Source organism: Thunnus albacares, chromosome 16, assembly GCF_914725855.1.
Source record: "Thunnus albacares chromosome 16, fThuAlb1.1, whole genome shotgun sequence".
Taxonomy (NCBI): domain Eukaryota; kingdom Metazoa; phylum Chordata; class Actinopteri; order Scombriformes; family Scombridae; genus Thunnus; species Thunnus albacares.
In genome coordinates, this window is record NC_058121.1 from 22,690,536 (window position 1) to 22,703,301 (window position 12,766).

At 38.2% G+C, this 12,766-nt stretch overlaps 1 protein-coding gene across 1 annotated transcript; it reads right to left on the reverse strand.

Moving 5' to 3' along the window:
• Positions 1-2,674: 2,674 nt before the first annotated feature.
• LOC122965818 (toll-like receptor 5) lies at positions 2,675-9,861 on the reverse strand. The gene is made up of 5 exons (XM_044330044.1): positions 9,781-9,861; positions 7,414-7,486; positions 4,728-7,017; positions 4,150-4,238; positions 2,675-3,076 (listed from the first exon to the last, which is right to left on the reverse strand). The coding sequence occupies exons 2-5, from the start codon at positions 7,459-7,461 to the stop codon at positions 2,840-2,842; spliced, it is 2,664 nt and encodes an 887-aa protein (XP_044185979.1). The 5' UTR covers positions 7,462-7,486; positions 9,781-9,861; the 3' UTR covers positions 2,675-2,839.
• Positions 9,862-12,766: the final 2,905 nt, after the last annotated feature.

Genomic DNA, 12,766 nt, shown 5'->3' on the forward strand with positions numbered 1-12,766 from the left:
TAGGTTTCCCTACTTGTTTGATCAGTGGAAGAACTGAATGTTTTTTTCCAACATTAATCCTTTTATCTATGGAGCCCCGAAAATGACAAAATGTGGTAAACGGTTACCAGACAAGGTCAAAAATATAAATGAACACATCAATAAATAATACTGTTAAGTTATTTAGTTGTAAAATGAAATGTAAAGCCTTATACATTTCCCTCAACCTACTATCAGTTGATAAAAAAAGAGCAAAACATTTATTCCTTTACTAGGTATAAATTGATCAAATAAATTGTTCTCTTCTATCAATCTTTCACTTGACCATTGTTCTACTCCTTTTTTAGGGGCGTTCCCCAAGCAACATTTCCAATTTACTCACCACATTTCCCATTTTATGCTTGTTCAGACTGTCGTGTCCAGTTCCACTATTTGTGCAAGGTGTGTGTATTTAAAGGTGCAGTGTTTAGCATTTAGCGGCATTTAGTGGAACAGACTTAGCAGACATGGAATATAATATTCATAAGTATGTTTTATTTAGTGTATAATCACCTGAAAATACGAATTGTTGTATTTCTGTTACCTTAGAATGAGACCTTTATTTCTATATAAGGAGTGGGTCCTCTTCCATGGAGGCCGCCATGTTTCTACAGTAGCTGAGAACAGACAAACCAAACACTGGCTCTAGAGAGGGCCTTTCCCGTTTTTTGCAAGTTTCATGACCACCGTAGGTTCTCCTACACACTTGGAAGGGGAGGAGGAGGCGGAGGGGGAAGGGTATAAATAATTAAATGTGTGACAAGACAAAAGAATATAAAAAAGGTTTGAAAAATAAAATGAGGGGCCCCCTGGTGGTGCTCTAATGGTTAGGGCCAATGTTGCCAGATCTCAGCAAGCTACTAGGTCTTTGGAGACAAGCTTAAAAGAAACTTCTTTGCTCTCAAAAAACCCCCCACAATGTGTGAGAGAGAGGCCACTTGATCAATTGAATTCACCCTGAGGTGCCAAACTCAACATTGTACAAAACACAACAACACATAAAACACATTTCAGAAAACATGCTGTTGAGTTTTGTGAAATGTTGTATTTTCTGTTTTGTTCATGTTTGTTCATTGTTCATGTTCTTAAATGTTGTGCCTTCAGTTTTGTTGTTGTGTTCTCTGTGTTGTGTGTTTTATCCAGTGTTCTTGTGTTTTGCACGTCTGGGCCACCATATTTCACGCACACACCCTCACACACCAATGGTGGTGGAGCCACCATGCAAGGCGCTGGCCTGACCATCAGAACTAAGTTTGGGTTCAGTCTTGATGGAAGCCAGGGATTGAAAAACCAACCCTGTAATCAATGGACAACTTGCTCTGCCTCCTGATCAACAGGCACCTCTAAAAATTGATTGAGGGATTGGTGGTTAAAAGAAAACTAAAAAGATTTATATTTCTTTTTACTTAAAAAAAAAGTAATTGCTTGTCTAATTTTCTCAGTCTTGGGTCTCCATATATTTCAACCATTGCTGTCAGCCAAAAGCAGAAAAACAAAAAAACAGAGCTATACACTTAAGAACCACAAAAGGCTTTCTCTGCCTTCAGATATGCTTCTATGCCCCCAAATAATACCCTCTACATTTAAAGGGAATTAATCACATTTTCAACTCACACTGGTAAAAATGTCAGAAAATATAATTGAATGCATAATAAGAGGCAGCCGGACAGATGTCGATGAAGCAATGTGTTCAGATTAATGGACTGTCCACAGTGTATAAGCAGCAGGACTCTGCAGGCTGTAATGTTCAGAGCAGCTGGCTCATAAAGGCTGGGAGGATGCAGGCAGCCGGGGCCAACAGGACGGAAGCTTTCCTCTGCCCAGTAGCTTCCTGTTTTCAGACACACAGCTCAAATTAAAGGAAACTGAGTGACCTCAGATTCACTCTCATTTTACAGTCCAACAAACCCATGTGGTTAGAGAGATGATTTCATTTGCAGTTGTTAATTTAAAATAGTGTCATTATGTGACACACCCAGTGCAATTATAATGATGTGGTGATCACTAAAATCTCACTAATTAATACTCTGGGTTTTCACTGATTACTATAGACAAACATGAAGATACGGTGAAGAAACAGCTCGCCATCTAGTGGCTAAAAATAGTAAACAAAGATCCAAAGAAACAAGAAATAATTAAAAATGTTCTTTCATATTTTTATATACAGATTACCTGCTAAAAATATCATATCTTAGAGTTTCTGACTGTTTATCTGACAGTTTTGGGGTGAAAATTCTTCAATTTTGTTGAAATTCTACCTACAAATAGATTATTAAAAGACAAGATTATTAGCAAAATTAGCAAATGATTACCAAACATTAGTTATTACACTTGATTTATTTGACAGATTGTGCTGATTTTATTCAACATTATAGTTTATTTATTGAATTAAACTAAACAATCATTTGTTTGTACATATCATTGATTCATGTAGAGCTGTAAGCGATGAAACTGACAAAACAAAACAGAAAAAGATTTAAAACTGTGCCACAACTCACCTAAACACACTGAAACAAGCCCAGAATTGTTCAGCAGTGCAGACTAACAGCAGGTTTTACTCGCTGAAATCATACAGTACGTCATCTGATTCTATAGCTGTCAAGTATCAAAGATGGGTTTTTTTCTGCCTTTACTTTTTTTTTGAAGATTAGAACAGTAACACTTATTTTCTCCTTGAAGAAAAGCTGATAAATCAGAAAGGTGTTTTTTAAAAGAGAGAACTTGCTGTGACCGTAGCTCGTAACACTTCAGTGGGTTGGATGTTTTGGTATCAGCAGGTTATCTTTGTTAAAGTCATGTTTCTTTAAAATACAGTCAGAGTTTACATTGCAATTGCTCTGATGTTCTCAAGCTGGACACTGTCCTGATTGTGAGGCTGGATGTCAGGCTCGGGTTTGTCCTCTGAAAGCTTTTTCACCTTGGTCTTTTTAAGTATCTGTGAGACAAGCTCCTCATAAAACCACTCCAGGTCCTGGGGGTCCTCGGGCCAGACAAGGTACTTTCTCCTTTGGATGCAAGCTCTGACTGTGTTGTATTTCATCAGCTGGTAGTGAGCCACCTTAAGTTGGATTTCATAATGGAGATTTAGGTCAGCAGTGAAAGTCACAAGAACTTACATCATTTCAGTGTTTTATGTTTGAATTCTGTACAAATGGATGTTAGACAGCGGAAAACTATGGGTTGAAACTTCATGCAGGTTGAGTTTATGACCACACCAGAGCAGCAAAATGCCTGCTGTGATGTTACTAACTGGGCCATGGCCAGATGTTTAACCATACTTAGAGTCTCAGTCTATTGAGGGCAGTGCAGCAGCAGCAGCAGCAGCAGCAGCAATGTTTTGCCCTCTGTAACAAAATGTTAATTTAAATCTGCATAAAATCTGACATCTACTGGTGAAAAGAAGGTACAGAAGTGTGCTGGTTTATGGTGCCAGTTGTTCTCTACAGAGAGGGAGTCGCCTGGCACCAAAGACCAGCCAACAGCAGATGGAATATTTGGTACCTGTTTTAATATGCAGTTGTCAGGGTTAATAAACATTTGGCTTTGGGAGTTGGTTACTCTTTAAAGTGGCTATAATCGATATTTTTATATTAAGAATGTATCACATGACTACTTGTTTGAGTTGTGGTGATGAGCCCACAGATCATCCGATTCTCTAGTTTCTTTCAGCTCATTGTCTTGGTTTTCCAGCCAAAATCAAAACTTTTTGAAACTGTTTTGATTTTCCTCAACCTGCCTCATTGCCTTATTTTTCAGATAAAGATACCCTCCCCACATGTATTAAGACATACAAAAATGCTCTGTTTGGAACCATAATGTGTGTCTGACATGGTTTTTGCAGAAAAAAAGTATAATTTCCACATTAAAATAATTAAAATGACATCTATTCCTTCTCCCTCATTAAAAATTCCAGAATCTATGAATATGCAAATATTTTTCATTTCAGAAGTTTAACTGCTGGACACAAGATGTCTCCTTCTTCACTGTCAAACTGCACATACATCATTCTACACAGTGAAGCTAAAACATTCAGGAACAAGAAGAAAAACATATTTTTGACCGGAGGCGGACTTTAATGAATGAGTGTAAAGAAAGACAACTCTGCTGACAAATCAGCAGCCTGATACACACCTTCCCTACCACCAGCATAATCAAGACGTTTGTCAGCTTTTCCAGCATCCACCCCTGGGCCAATGATAGCGCTTCCAGGCACCAGCCGTCTAAAAAGAGGGACAAGCCAATTAGTTTACTCTTTAATTTCTAACTTCATGATTCACTTTGTAATCCAGGGGTGTCAAAAAACAATGAGAAAAAGGGAGTCTTTCTATGACCATGGTGATAACTAGCATGCTAGCTTGCTAGATTCTCAGGAACACACTGAGTATTTTGTTTTTTAAAGACCCCTGCACACTCACACTCTGATTACCCCTCCAGTCAGGCTGAAGTTGGGTGGAGCTATGCTGGGAGTTATGTGATGTCACCTAACTCTATGAGCTATTAAGAATGATAATGGTGTAAATTATCCACTCTAACAGGTGCAACAAATCTATTAGGAGAGTTAGGGAGTCAAACATGGTCTTTTGAAAACGGTCTAATCAGGAAACATAAGTAAAAATCCTGTGTAGGAGTTAAAGAAAGAGGCCCAACATTAAGGAGACATCGTGTAAGCTCCCAACTGTATCTAAAAATTTTAGTCAGAAAAATTGTACCTTTAAGAAACTCCTTGGAGACGATGCACACAGTCTTCCTGCTGCCACAGATGGCATCTCTGATGTTGGAAAGGTGATCCTCACCTGGCAAGAAATCTCTGGCCTCGAAACAACAGCGCAGGATGTTCTTATCTGAAAACTGGTTATCAAGCTTCTTCAGCAATGCAGCCTCCACCCACCTGTAGTCACTGTTGCTAAAGCAGAGGTAGGCATCGTACTGCACCTCCTCCTGAGGAGGCGGGGGTTTTGGACCCCCGAGAACTCTGCTGACGATCTTTTTGTAGATGATGAATATGTGCCCACGCAGATGGGTGTAAACAATCCCACTGAGGATGACGGTGATTATGAGGATGGCAGAGAAGATGAACAGAGCAAACTTAAGATTTTGGACGGCTCTCTCGTCATCCTCCTGACATGGCTCGACAATCCTGGAGTAATGCAGCAAAGTAAGGTTGTTGAGAGAGGCTGGAAACTTACATCTGAACTCCTCAACTGGGGTCAGGAAGGTTACATTAGTCATGTTCAGCCACGTCAGGAAACTCTCGAGATTGCAATCGCAGTGGAACTGATTTTCCACAAGGTTGAGAAAGAGAAGAGACTGAAACGTTGTAGGGTCTGGAGACGCCAATAAGTTTTTTGAGAGGTCGACTTTTCTCAGGCTGGCGGGAAAGACATCCTGCTGCAGATAGGTCAATTTATTAGACGAGAGGTCGATCTCTATGATTGAGCTGAGGCCACTGAAAATCCCTTCAGGGAGAGTCTTGAGTAAGTTGAAGCTTAAATCCAGACCAAGCACATTGTCGAGATGATCAAACAGATCAAGGCACTTCCCCTCTTCCCAGATTATGTTCAGGGAACTACCATGAAGATCCAGAACTTGCAAACTGTTATTACGAGGTATTGAAACGTTCGGACTTAGAGTGCACCACATGATGAAGTTGCCGCCATAGAAAAGATTTTGGAGTCGCTTGAAATGAGATAAAATGACATAAACATCCTCCAAGTTTGTTAATCTGTTGTCTGTAATGTCCACACGAATACTGTTCATGCCCAAGTCAACAATATTGTTCAGTGATTTCAACCTATTGTCACCCAAAAGGAGAAAATCTAAGTTTGGTAATGATGCAGGGAAACCCAGGTCTCGCAGTGAGTTTCCTGTCAGATATAATGCTCGTAATTTGGGAAGACCACTGAATGCTTTGTATCCCAATATACCAATGTGGTTATAAGACAAATCCAACACCCTAAGGTCTGTCAGATTGGTAAATGTGTAAGAATTTATTTCTCCTAGAAGGTTGAATGACAGGTTCAGCATTCGTAAATGTCCCTGAAGACCATTGAAAGCATTTTTGTTAATCTTATTGATTTTGTTTTGGGAAATATCAATTATTATTGCATTTTTTAGAGGGCTGAAAACAGCCACGTGCAGAGCAAATATACGGCTTTTAGACAGATCTAAAATTTCAACTGCACTGTTCATGAGGCCTTCGAATGTGCTTTTGTCTGGATCGGGTAAATTGTCATGTGAAAAATCTTTACCGATGTGTCCAGATAATATAAGATGAGCAATCTGAGTCCCATTTATTGCTTTGAAAAACTGTCTTAATCTGCTTACACTGAACCCACTGAGGGATAAATCAAGGGTATTAAAGGCCATCCCTCTAAAAGGGTTTCCGCATCTTTCCCAGTTAAGATCTCCATCAAACATGTGGCGTAAGTGGTTGGAGTGCATGTTCAGGAGTGTGAAGTACTTCCCCTTAAAATTAACAAGATCTTCTTCACATAATCTGTCAATCTGATTCAATTTGAGGTTTAGCTGTGTGAACTTTTTGAGACTTAAAAAGAACAGTCCAGGTTTGAGTCTCACTATTTTGTTACCAGAGAGATCAAGCGTTTCTAGGGACGAAAGCGGCTGCAGATAGCTTTCTGCCAGTATGGAGTTGTTCAAATTGCAATGATCCAAATAGAGGTGTTGTAAATTGAACAGTCCTGCAAATGCCCTTGGCTCCAGCTGAAGGCCAATATTGTTGCCTAGGACCAACCGAGTCAACTTTTTCTGCCTGAGGAAAGCGTTGTTCCTTATTACGAGTTGCACATGCTGGTTTCCAAGATCTAATTGTAGCAGCTGCTCGAAGTCTCGGACCGAGGTGCTGTTGATCTCACTGATGTAGTTCAACTCCAGGTAAAGGTGGGTGATGTTGGGAGGCAGAGCAGGAACCGAATAGAGGCGCTGTGAGCTGCAATCAGCCAAGAGCCTGTAGAGAGTACATGATGGGTAGCATGTGGGTACCTGCAGGTAGGAAGTTAACATTATTTCTGTGAATTGGAAAGTAACCGAAATCAACAATTAAAAATAGAATTAGACATTTTGGGAAATACAGAGAGTTAGATTAGCAGATCGATGTCACTTTATAAAATGTCAGTTTGTCAGCTTTGGATTTGCTGATAGGCAGGTTTTGTTACTTACTTTGTTACTAGACCCAGGCTTTCAAGTGTTTGTGCTAAGCTAAGCTAACCGGCCTCTAGCTCCAGGTTCATGTTTACCGCCCAGACATCAGAGTGGCACGCTTATATGTTGAACTATTCCCTTAATTTACACAAAGGGAACGCCATTTTCATCAACTAATTGTTTAGTTTTGGGAAAAAGACAAATTGATCAGTTTTCAGCTCTGTTTTATACACCTACCTGTATGTATACACCAATGAAAACCAACTGAAGAGCCAGCATCTTCATATTGTCCTTGCCTTAACAAGACGTCCTATGAGAAAGTCAAAAATGAACAAAGCTTAAAAATACAATGTTGTTGCAATGACCACATTTAAACAAGGTACATGTTTGCTTTGGCAGGTTCATGGTTCACTGGAGCAGCTTCATTGTCACACACTGCTCTGTATACAGCTATAAATACCTGATATGAGCCTTGATAATAAAGCTAAATTTAAACAGTTGAAATGTTTGCCTTGAGCTAATAACTGGAATGCTGTCAGCTGCCATACAGAAAACTAATATATTATGTTAGTGTTTGTGCCTGTAAAATGTTTGATGCTTTAGATTCATGAGCGTAAGGTTTACTTCACCTTCTCATAACAATTAATCCTAAATAAATTAAGTAAATGGACCTCAGATGCATTATTTTCCATGCAACATATTAAAGGGAAACTTCACTGATTTTACACATGAAGTTCAGTTTAGAGCAGTACTACTCAGCCTGAGAAAACAGTTGTATAATATCTTCTGTGGGTTTGGAAGGAGCTTTCTGAGGTCTGAGAGAAAAAGCCCTAGATAGATGCTATCAAATTGCACTGTGGGAAATTTAGGATCCAGGGTTGTTGGAGCATGACTCATACTGGGGACTAAAAGTCAGGATATCTTAACCTTTTTTGCCTCAGTTTTGACCAGCATTACTAAGACCCCTGAATAACTATTGGTATTGCACATTTAATGTCCTTAAATGCATATTTCACCAATTTAACAACATATATGACTATCCCACATTTTCTAAAGCGGGACAATGAAAAATTAGCTGAAATAAATAATATAAAACATGTTTTCACCATATTATAGCATATTTTGAGGCATGAACATATAATAAACACAATCTGATAACAATTTGAGACATTGCTTAATTTATGACAGATTTATATCCTTAACATTAAATTACTCAAAGTCCTTTGTCATTGACCTTTGACTGGGCTTCACAGCAAGTACTTCTGTGGGAAGATTGCATATCCCCAATCTATGTCACATGTGTGAAGTCATGTGATTTCGATTGCATAACACCCTAGGTTTAATTTGTCAGCATCCTAATCATTAGCATTTGGTAGAACAAGAGATAGATGATCTCCCACATTACACTAGTTCAACCTATTTGTCAACAATTATAACTCTTTTAATGACATATTTTATATTATCATAACTGTGTCTTACTATATTGTCATTTATTATCTGGTTATATACCAGCATCCAGGAGCAGCTATAGTGGACAAATACATGAATAAACACTTATATCTGCTTAGTGTCTTATTAAGCATTTATTAACTGTTTCTATGCTGCTTATAAATACTAAATATGAGGTTTAAAGTAAAGTGTTACCAAAAACATGAATTCCTTGTGAAATTCAATTTTACAACTATGAAGATTTGTTTTATAGTCTTTCTCCTTATTGTCTTACCTGTTTGTTCCTCAAACGAGTTTATAACTTACATCAAAAACTGTATTGTATTGTATGCGTATTGCTCTGATAGCCTAATCCTATAATATTGTCTGAGGCATTAGTAAGTAGTAAAGTAAATTATCATCGACACCTTTCCAGTATTGTGTTACTCAACAGGCTGGCTGGATAACTTGACGTATTTCACAATACCATCTGTTTTTGCAGCGTTTTATTTCGAGTGCTTCCTGTGTTTCAAGATTTCAGAACCCACATGAATCCCGGTAGGGGAGAATGGCGTAACATGAGCCACTTTTTACATATGATGATTTTACTGCAAGATGAAAGTGTATTTGTTTCAAATAATAGTTACTATATATACCTCAGGTTGTTGTGTACCCATGGAAATTAAAACAAGTTATCTTATTATTATGGTTTAAGAACAATGAGCCATCAAAAAAAAGTCCAATGGCACAACCTACCCCAATGTAAGGGTAAAATGAGCATGGGGATGGGGTAAATAGTGCTACCATTATATACTGATATAAAAATAACACAATATCAAACCAATTAATTATAGAATTAAAAATAATTTTGACTTTAGTAACATGATGAATTCACTTGGCATGACAAAAATCTTTTTTTTTGCTCTGTTTTGCTGACCACTCTCTTCATGTGTTTGAGTCCAAGGTGGACTGAGTAATGTGAACTATCCTTTCTTCATTTGTGGTCACATGATTGCTTTTGCTTATGGTTACCTAGATAAAGGGGGTGGCTCATTTTATCCACTCTATTTACCCTGTTCTCCCCTACCGTCTTTCACAAAGCGACTATTTATGCGACTCAGTCTTACATGGTCCTGGTCGCAGCCTTTTTAGTTTACAATCAAGCTTAATTCTTACCTGGGTTGCAGTTGCAAAGCTTCCCAGTTTTTCTTCTGTGGGAAGAGTCGATTGCCACCCCTCCTCTGTATTGACGTGCTTCACCACACTGACTCTCTGAGTCCCGTAAACATGCTTCCCATCTATCTTCCGTAGTCTGACGAAACCGGTCTGTGGAAAGAGGAAGTTTCTCAATGTCAATCTGTCATTTTTGGCACTTAAAAGTCAGATTGGTCTTTAGAAATGTATTCTTTATTGTCAAGTTTCACTAAATATTCACATAGTTGAAATGACAAAGCCTTATTTTTTCTCTGAAATACAGTTTGCTTTGCTGCTGTGCCAAGCTCCAGGCCTGACCAAGTCCCCCAAAAAGGTCCCATGTAACACCAAGCATGATGTCTTTACACTGGCTTCCCATCAAATTCAGGATCCAGTTCAAGATCCTTGTAAACACGTTGAGAGCCTTACATGGTCAGACACCTGCCTACACCAAAGAGCTACAGCAGCCATATAATACCAGCTGGAATCTGAGGTACTTGGGTCAGGGTTGGTTGGTTGTTCCTTGCTCCAGGCTCAAGACAAGAGGACACTTAATGAGTTTGGACAAACCAAATGCAGTGCTTTCCTAAACTCTGAAAACACTCTCATATTGGACTCAACATCTGTGAACACTTTTAGAAAGCAGCTCAAAATTTGTTTAGACTTGCTTTAGTTTAATTTGTTTAGTTTATTTCTGTCGTTGCCTCGTGTTTTTAGCTGGATGATCTGTTGCATTGTTTTTGTTTTTCCTGTGAGCACTTTGTGACGTCTGCTCTTGAAAGGCGCCATATAAATAAACTTATTATTAGTGGTTATATTCAGTTTATTTAATATTTATTCGTTTTGTTGTAATATATTCATTATTGGCAGACTGATTTAATGAATGAATGTGGAATCACGTTCACCTGAACGCGGCTTATGGTTTGATTGTTTACCGTAATGTCTAGTACATACACGCAATGCAAAACCACGTGAGGGCCAGTTTGACCACACATGTTTATCGTAGCGGAGGCTGGCATGACTGCAGGAAAAGGAGGAGTGTCGCGGTTTGTCAAACGCCCAAATATGTTCCTCTTCTTTTTAAGACAGCTTTGCTGCAGCGGAATCTCACAGCATGCATGTCATGCAAATCTATGAGGTAGTTAAAATTAGGCTGTTGCTTCACCTCCACCAGCTACATTATTGCTTAGATTAATAATAATGCACAATGGGTACTTTTACTTCTTATAGTTAAAGTATGTTTTGTTGCTAAAACTTTTACTTTACATTTTGAATGCAAGATTTTACTTGTAATAGAGTATTTTATAGTGTGTGTAGTCTATTACTACTTTTATGTAAGTAAATGATTGGAATATTTCTTCCACCACTGACTGCTACTACTTTTGTTACTATTACTACCACTACTTCTACTGCTACTGCTGCTACTGTACTATTACTGCCACTAGGCCAACTTCTACTAATACTACCCTATTTCTACTGCTACTTCTACTACTGCCGTACCACATGAGATTACGTGACACAATAATACCACAATACAGTTTAATCTATTATTATATATCATATCATTTATGTTTTTTATGAACAATCTTAATCTACCAAGTGATAACAATAGCTGTCCAATAAATGTACTAGTGAAGAAAAAAGTCCAATATTTGCCTCTAAATTGTAGTGGAGCAGAAGTATAAAGTAGCATAAAATATAAATACTCAATAAAGTCAAAGTACCTGAAAACTGAAAACCTATTTCAGGTCTGTACTTGGTTGCTTTCCATCCTAAAAATGTATACTTTGGTAACTCTTGGTCAATTTAAATTATGATCACAAACCTCAACTTCTGTTAATATCTGTTTTGATTGATTTGTTTTTGTATCTTGTGCCTTTTACTATCTGTACTTATATATTTGTTTTTTGATGAATTGTTTTCTTTTATCTTGTATCTTTTATTACATTTTAATTCATTTTAAACTATTGTAATGGTTTCTGCCTACAGATAACCGATACCCCCTGCCTGCCGGTGTGGATAAGGCACCGACAGATGGCTGTCCTCTACCTCTGACCTTGGTATTGAACATAGTCCCCAAAATCTACACGCAAGACCATCCGAACCTTGCTTAGGGAACCAGATTCAGCCTGGCCTCTATAATCACCAGCTGTCGTTGAACCACTACCGACGGGCCTATGTAGTCAGGAATTCCTAACAGCCTGGGTCACAACAAAGTGTATTGGTGCAAATAGGTATTGGAGGTTTGAGAGTACTCCAAGACGGCCTTCTAACAGTTCATCTTTAGAGGAGGCCCACTCTGACAGTTGAGGGCATTTGCCTGGTTTTATAGGGCAGCTTCGGAGCCCTGACAGGCCCTAACAGTTTAGCCAATTAAACCCCTAATAATAAATCTCTCAACCTAATTCTATTCTGAAATCATACATCTATCACATGTACAGCAGCATGTTGACCTCAGTCATTAAATCGGAACCATTACCACTCTGTTATTCAATAAACAGTACTAATTGACCTTTGCAAAATTCAATATAATTTATAATCTAAATAATTTCAAAACTAATGGCAGCCTATCCCAAAGGAGGCGTCTTTGCTTACCTGAGAGAAACCAGAAGATCTCAAGATGAGCACAAGTCAGGAGCTTTGGTTGGAGTGTATAAAAATACAAACTAGTTTTATTTGGTTTTACAAAGTAAATAATCTAAGAATGCAAAAAGTAAAATACAAAAAACTTCAGCAAAAAGTTAAAAAGCTAAAAGACTAAAGAAGAGTCTCAAAGAGATCTCAAAAAGCCTTATGGAAAAAGGAGGTCCTGCAAAAAGAAAAGGAACCTCGAGTCTCTCTTGGTCTTTCTTTTTTATAACTCTACAACTTCCTCTTATTCATATTACCACATATCGTTTATCTGCATCTATCTCCATTTAGCTATCTATCGGTTCTATCAGACTATCACTTACATCAGACTACGTGG

Excerpts from the sequence above, each read along its gene's own strand:
- LOC122965818 (XM_044330044.1), bottom strand. The coding sequence starts at position 7,461 with ATGAAGATGCTGGCTCTTCAGTTGGTTTTCATTGGTGTATACATACAG. Across the intron at positions 7,018-7,413 it reads TCATTGGTGTATACATACAG|GTACCCACATGCTACCCATC; the intron begins GTAGGTGTATAA and ends TCCTACCTGCAG. Across the intron at positions 4,239-4,727 it reads CTCCAAGGAGTTTCTTAAAG|ACGGCTGGTGCCTGGAAGCG; the intron begins GTACAATTTTTC and ends CCCTCTTTTTAG.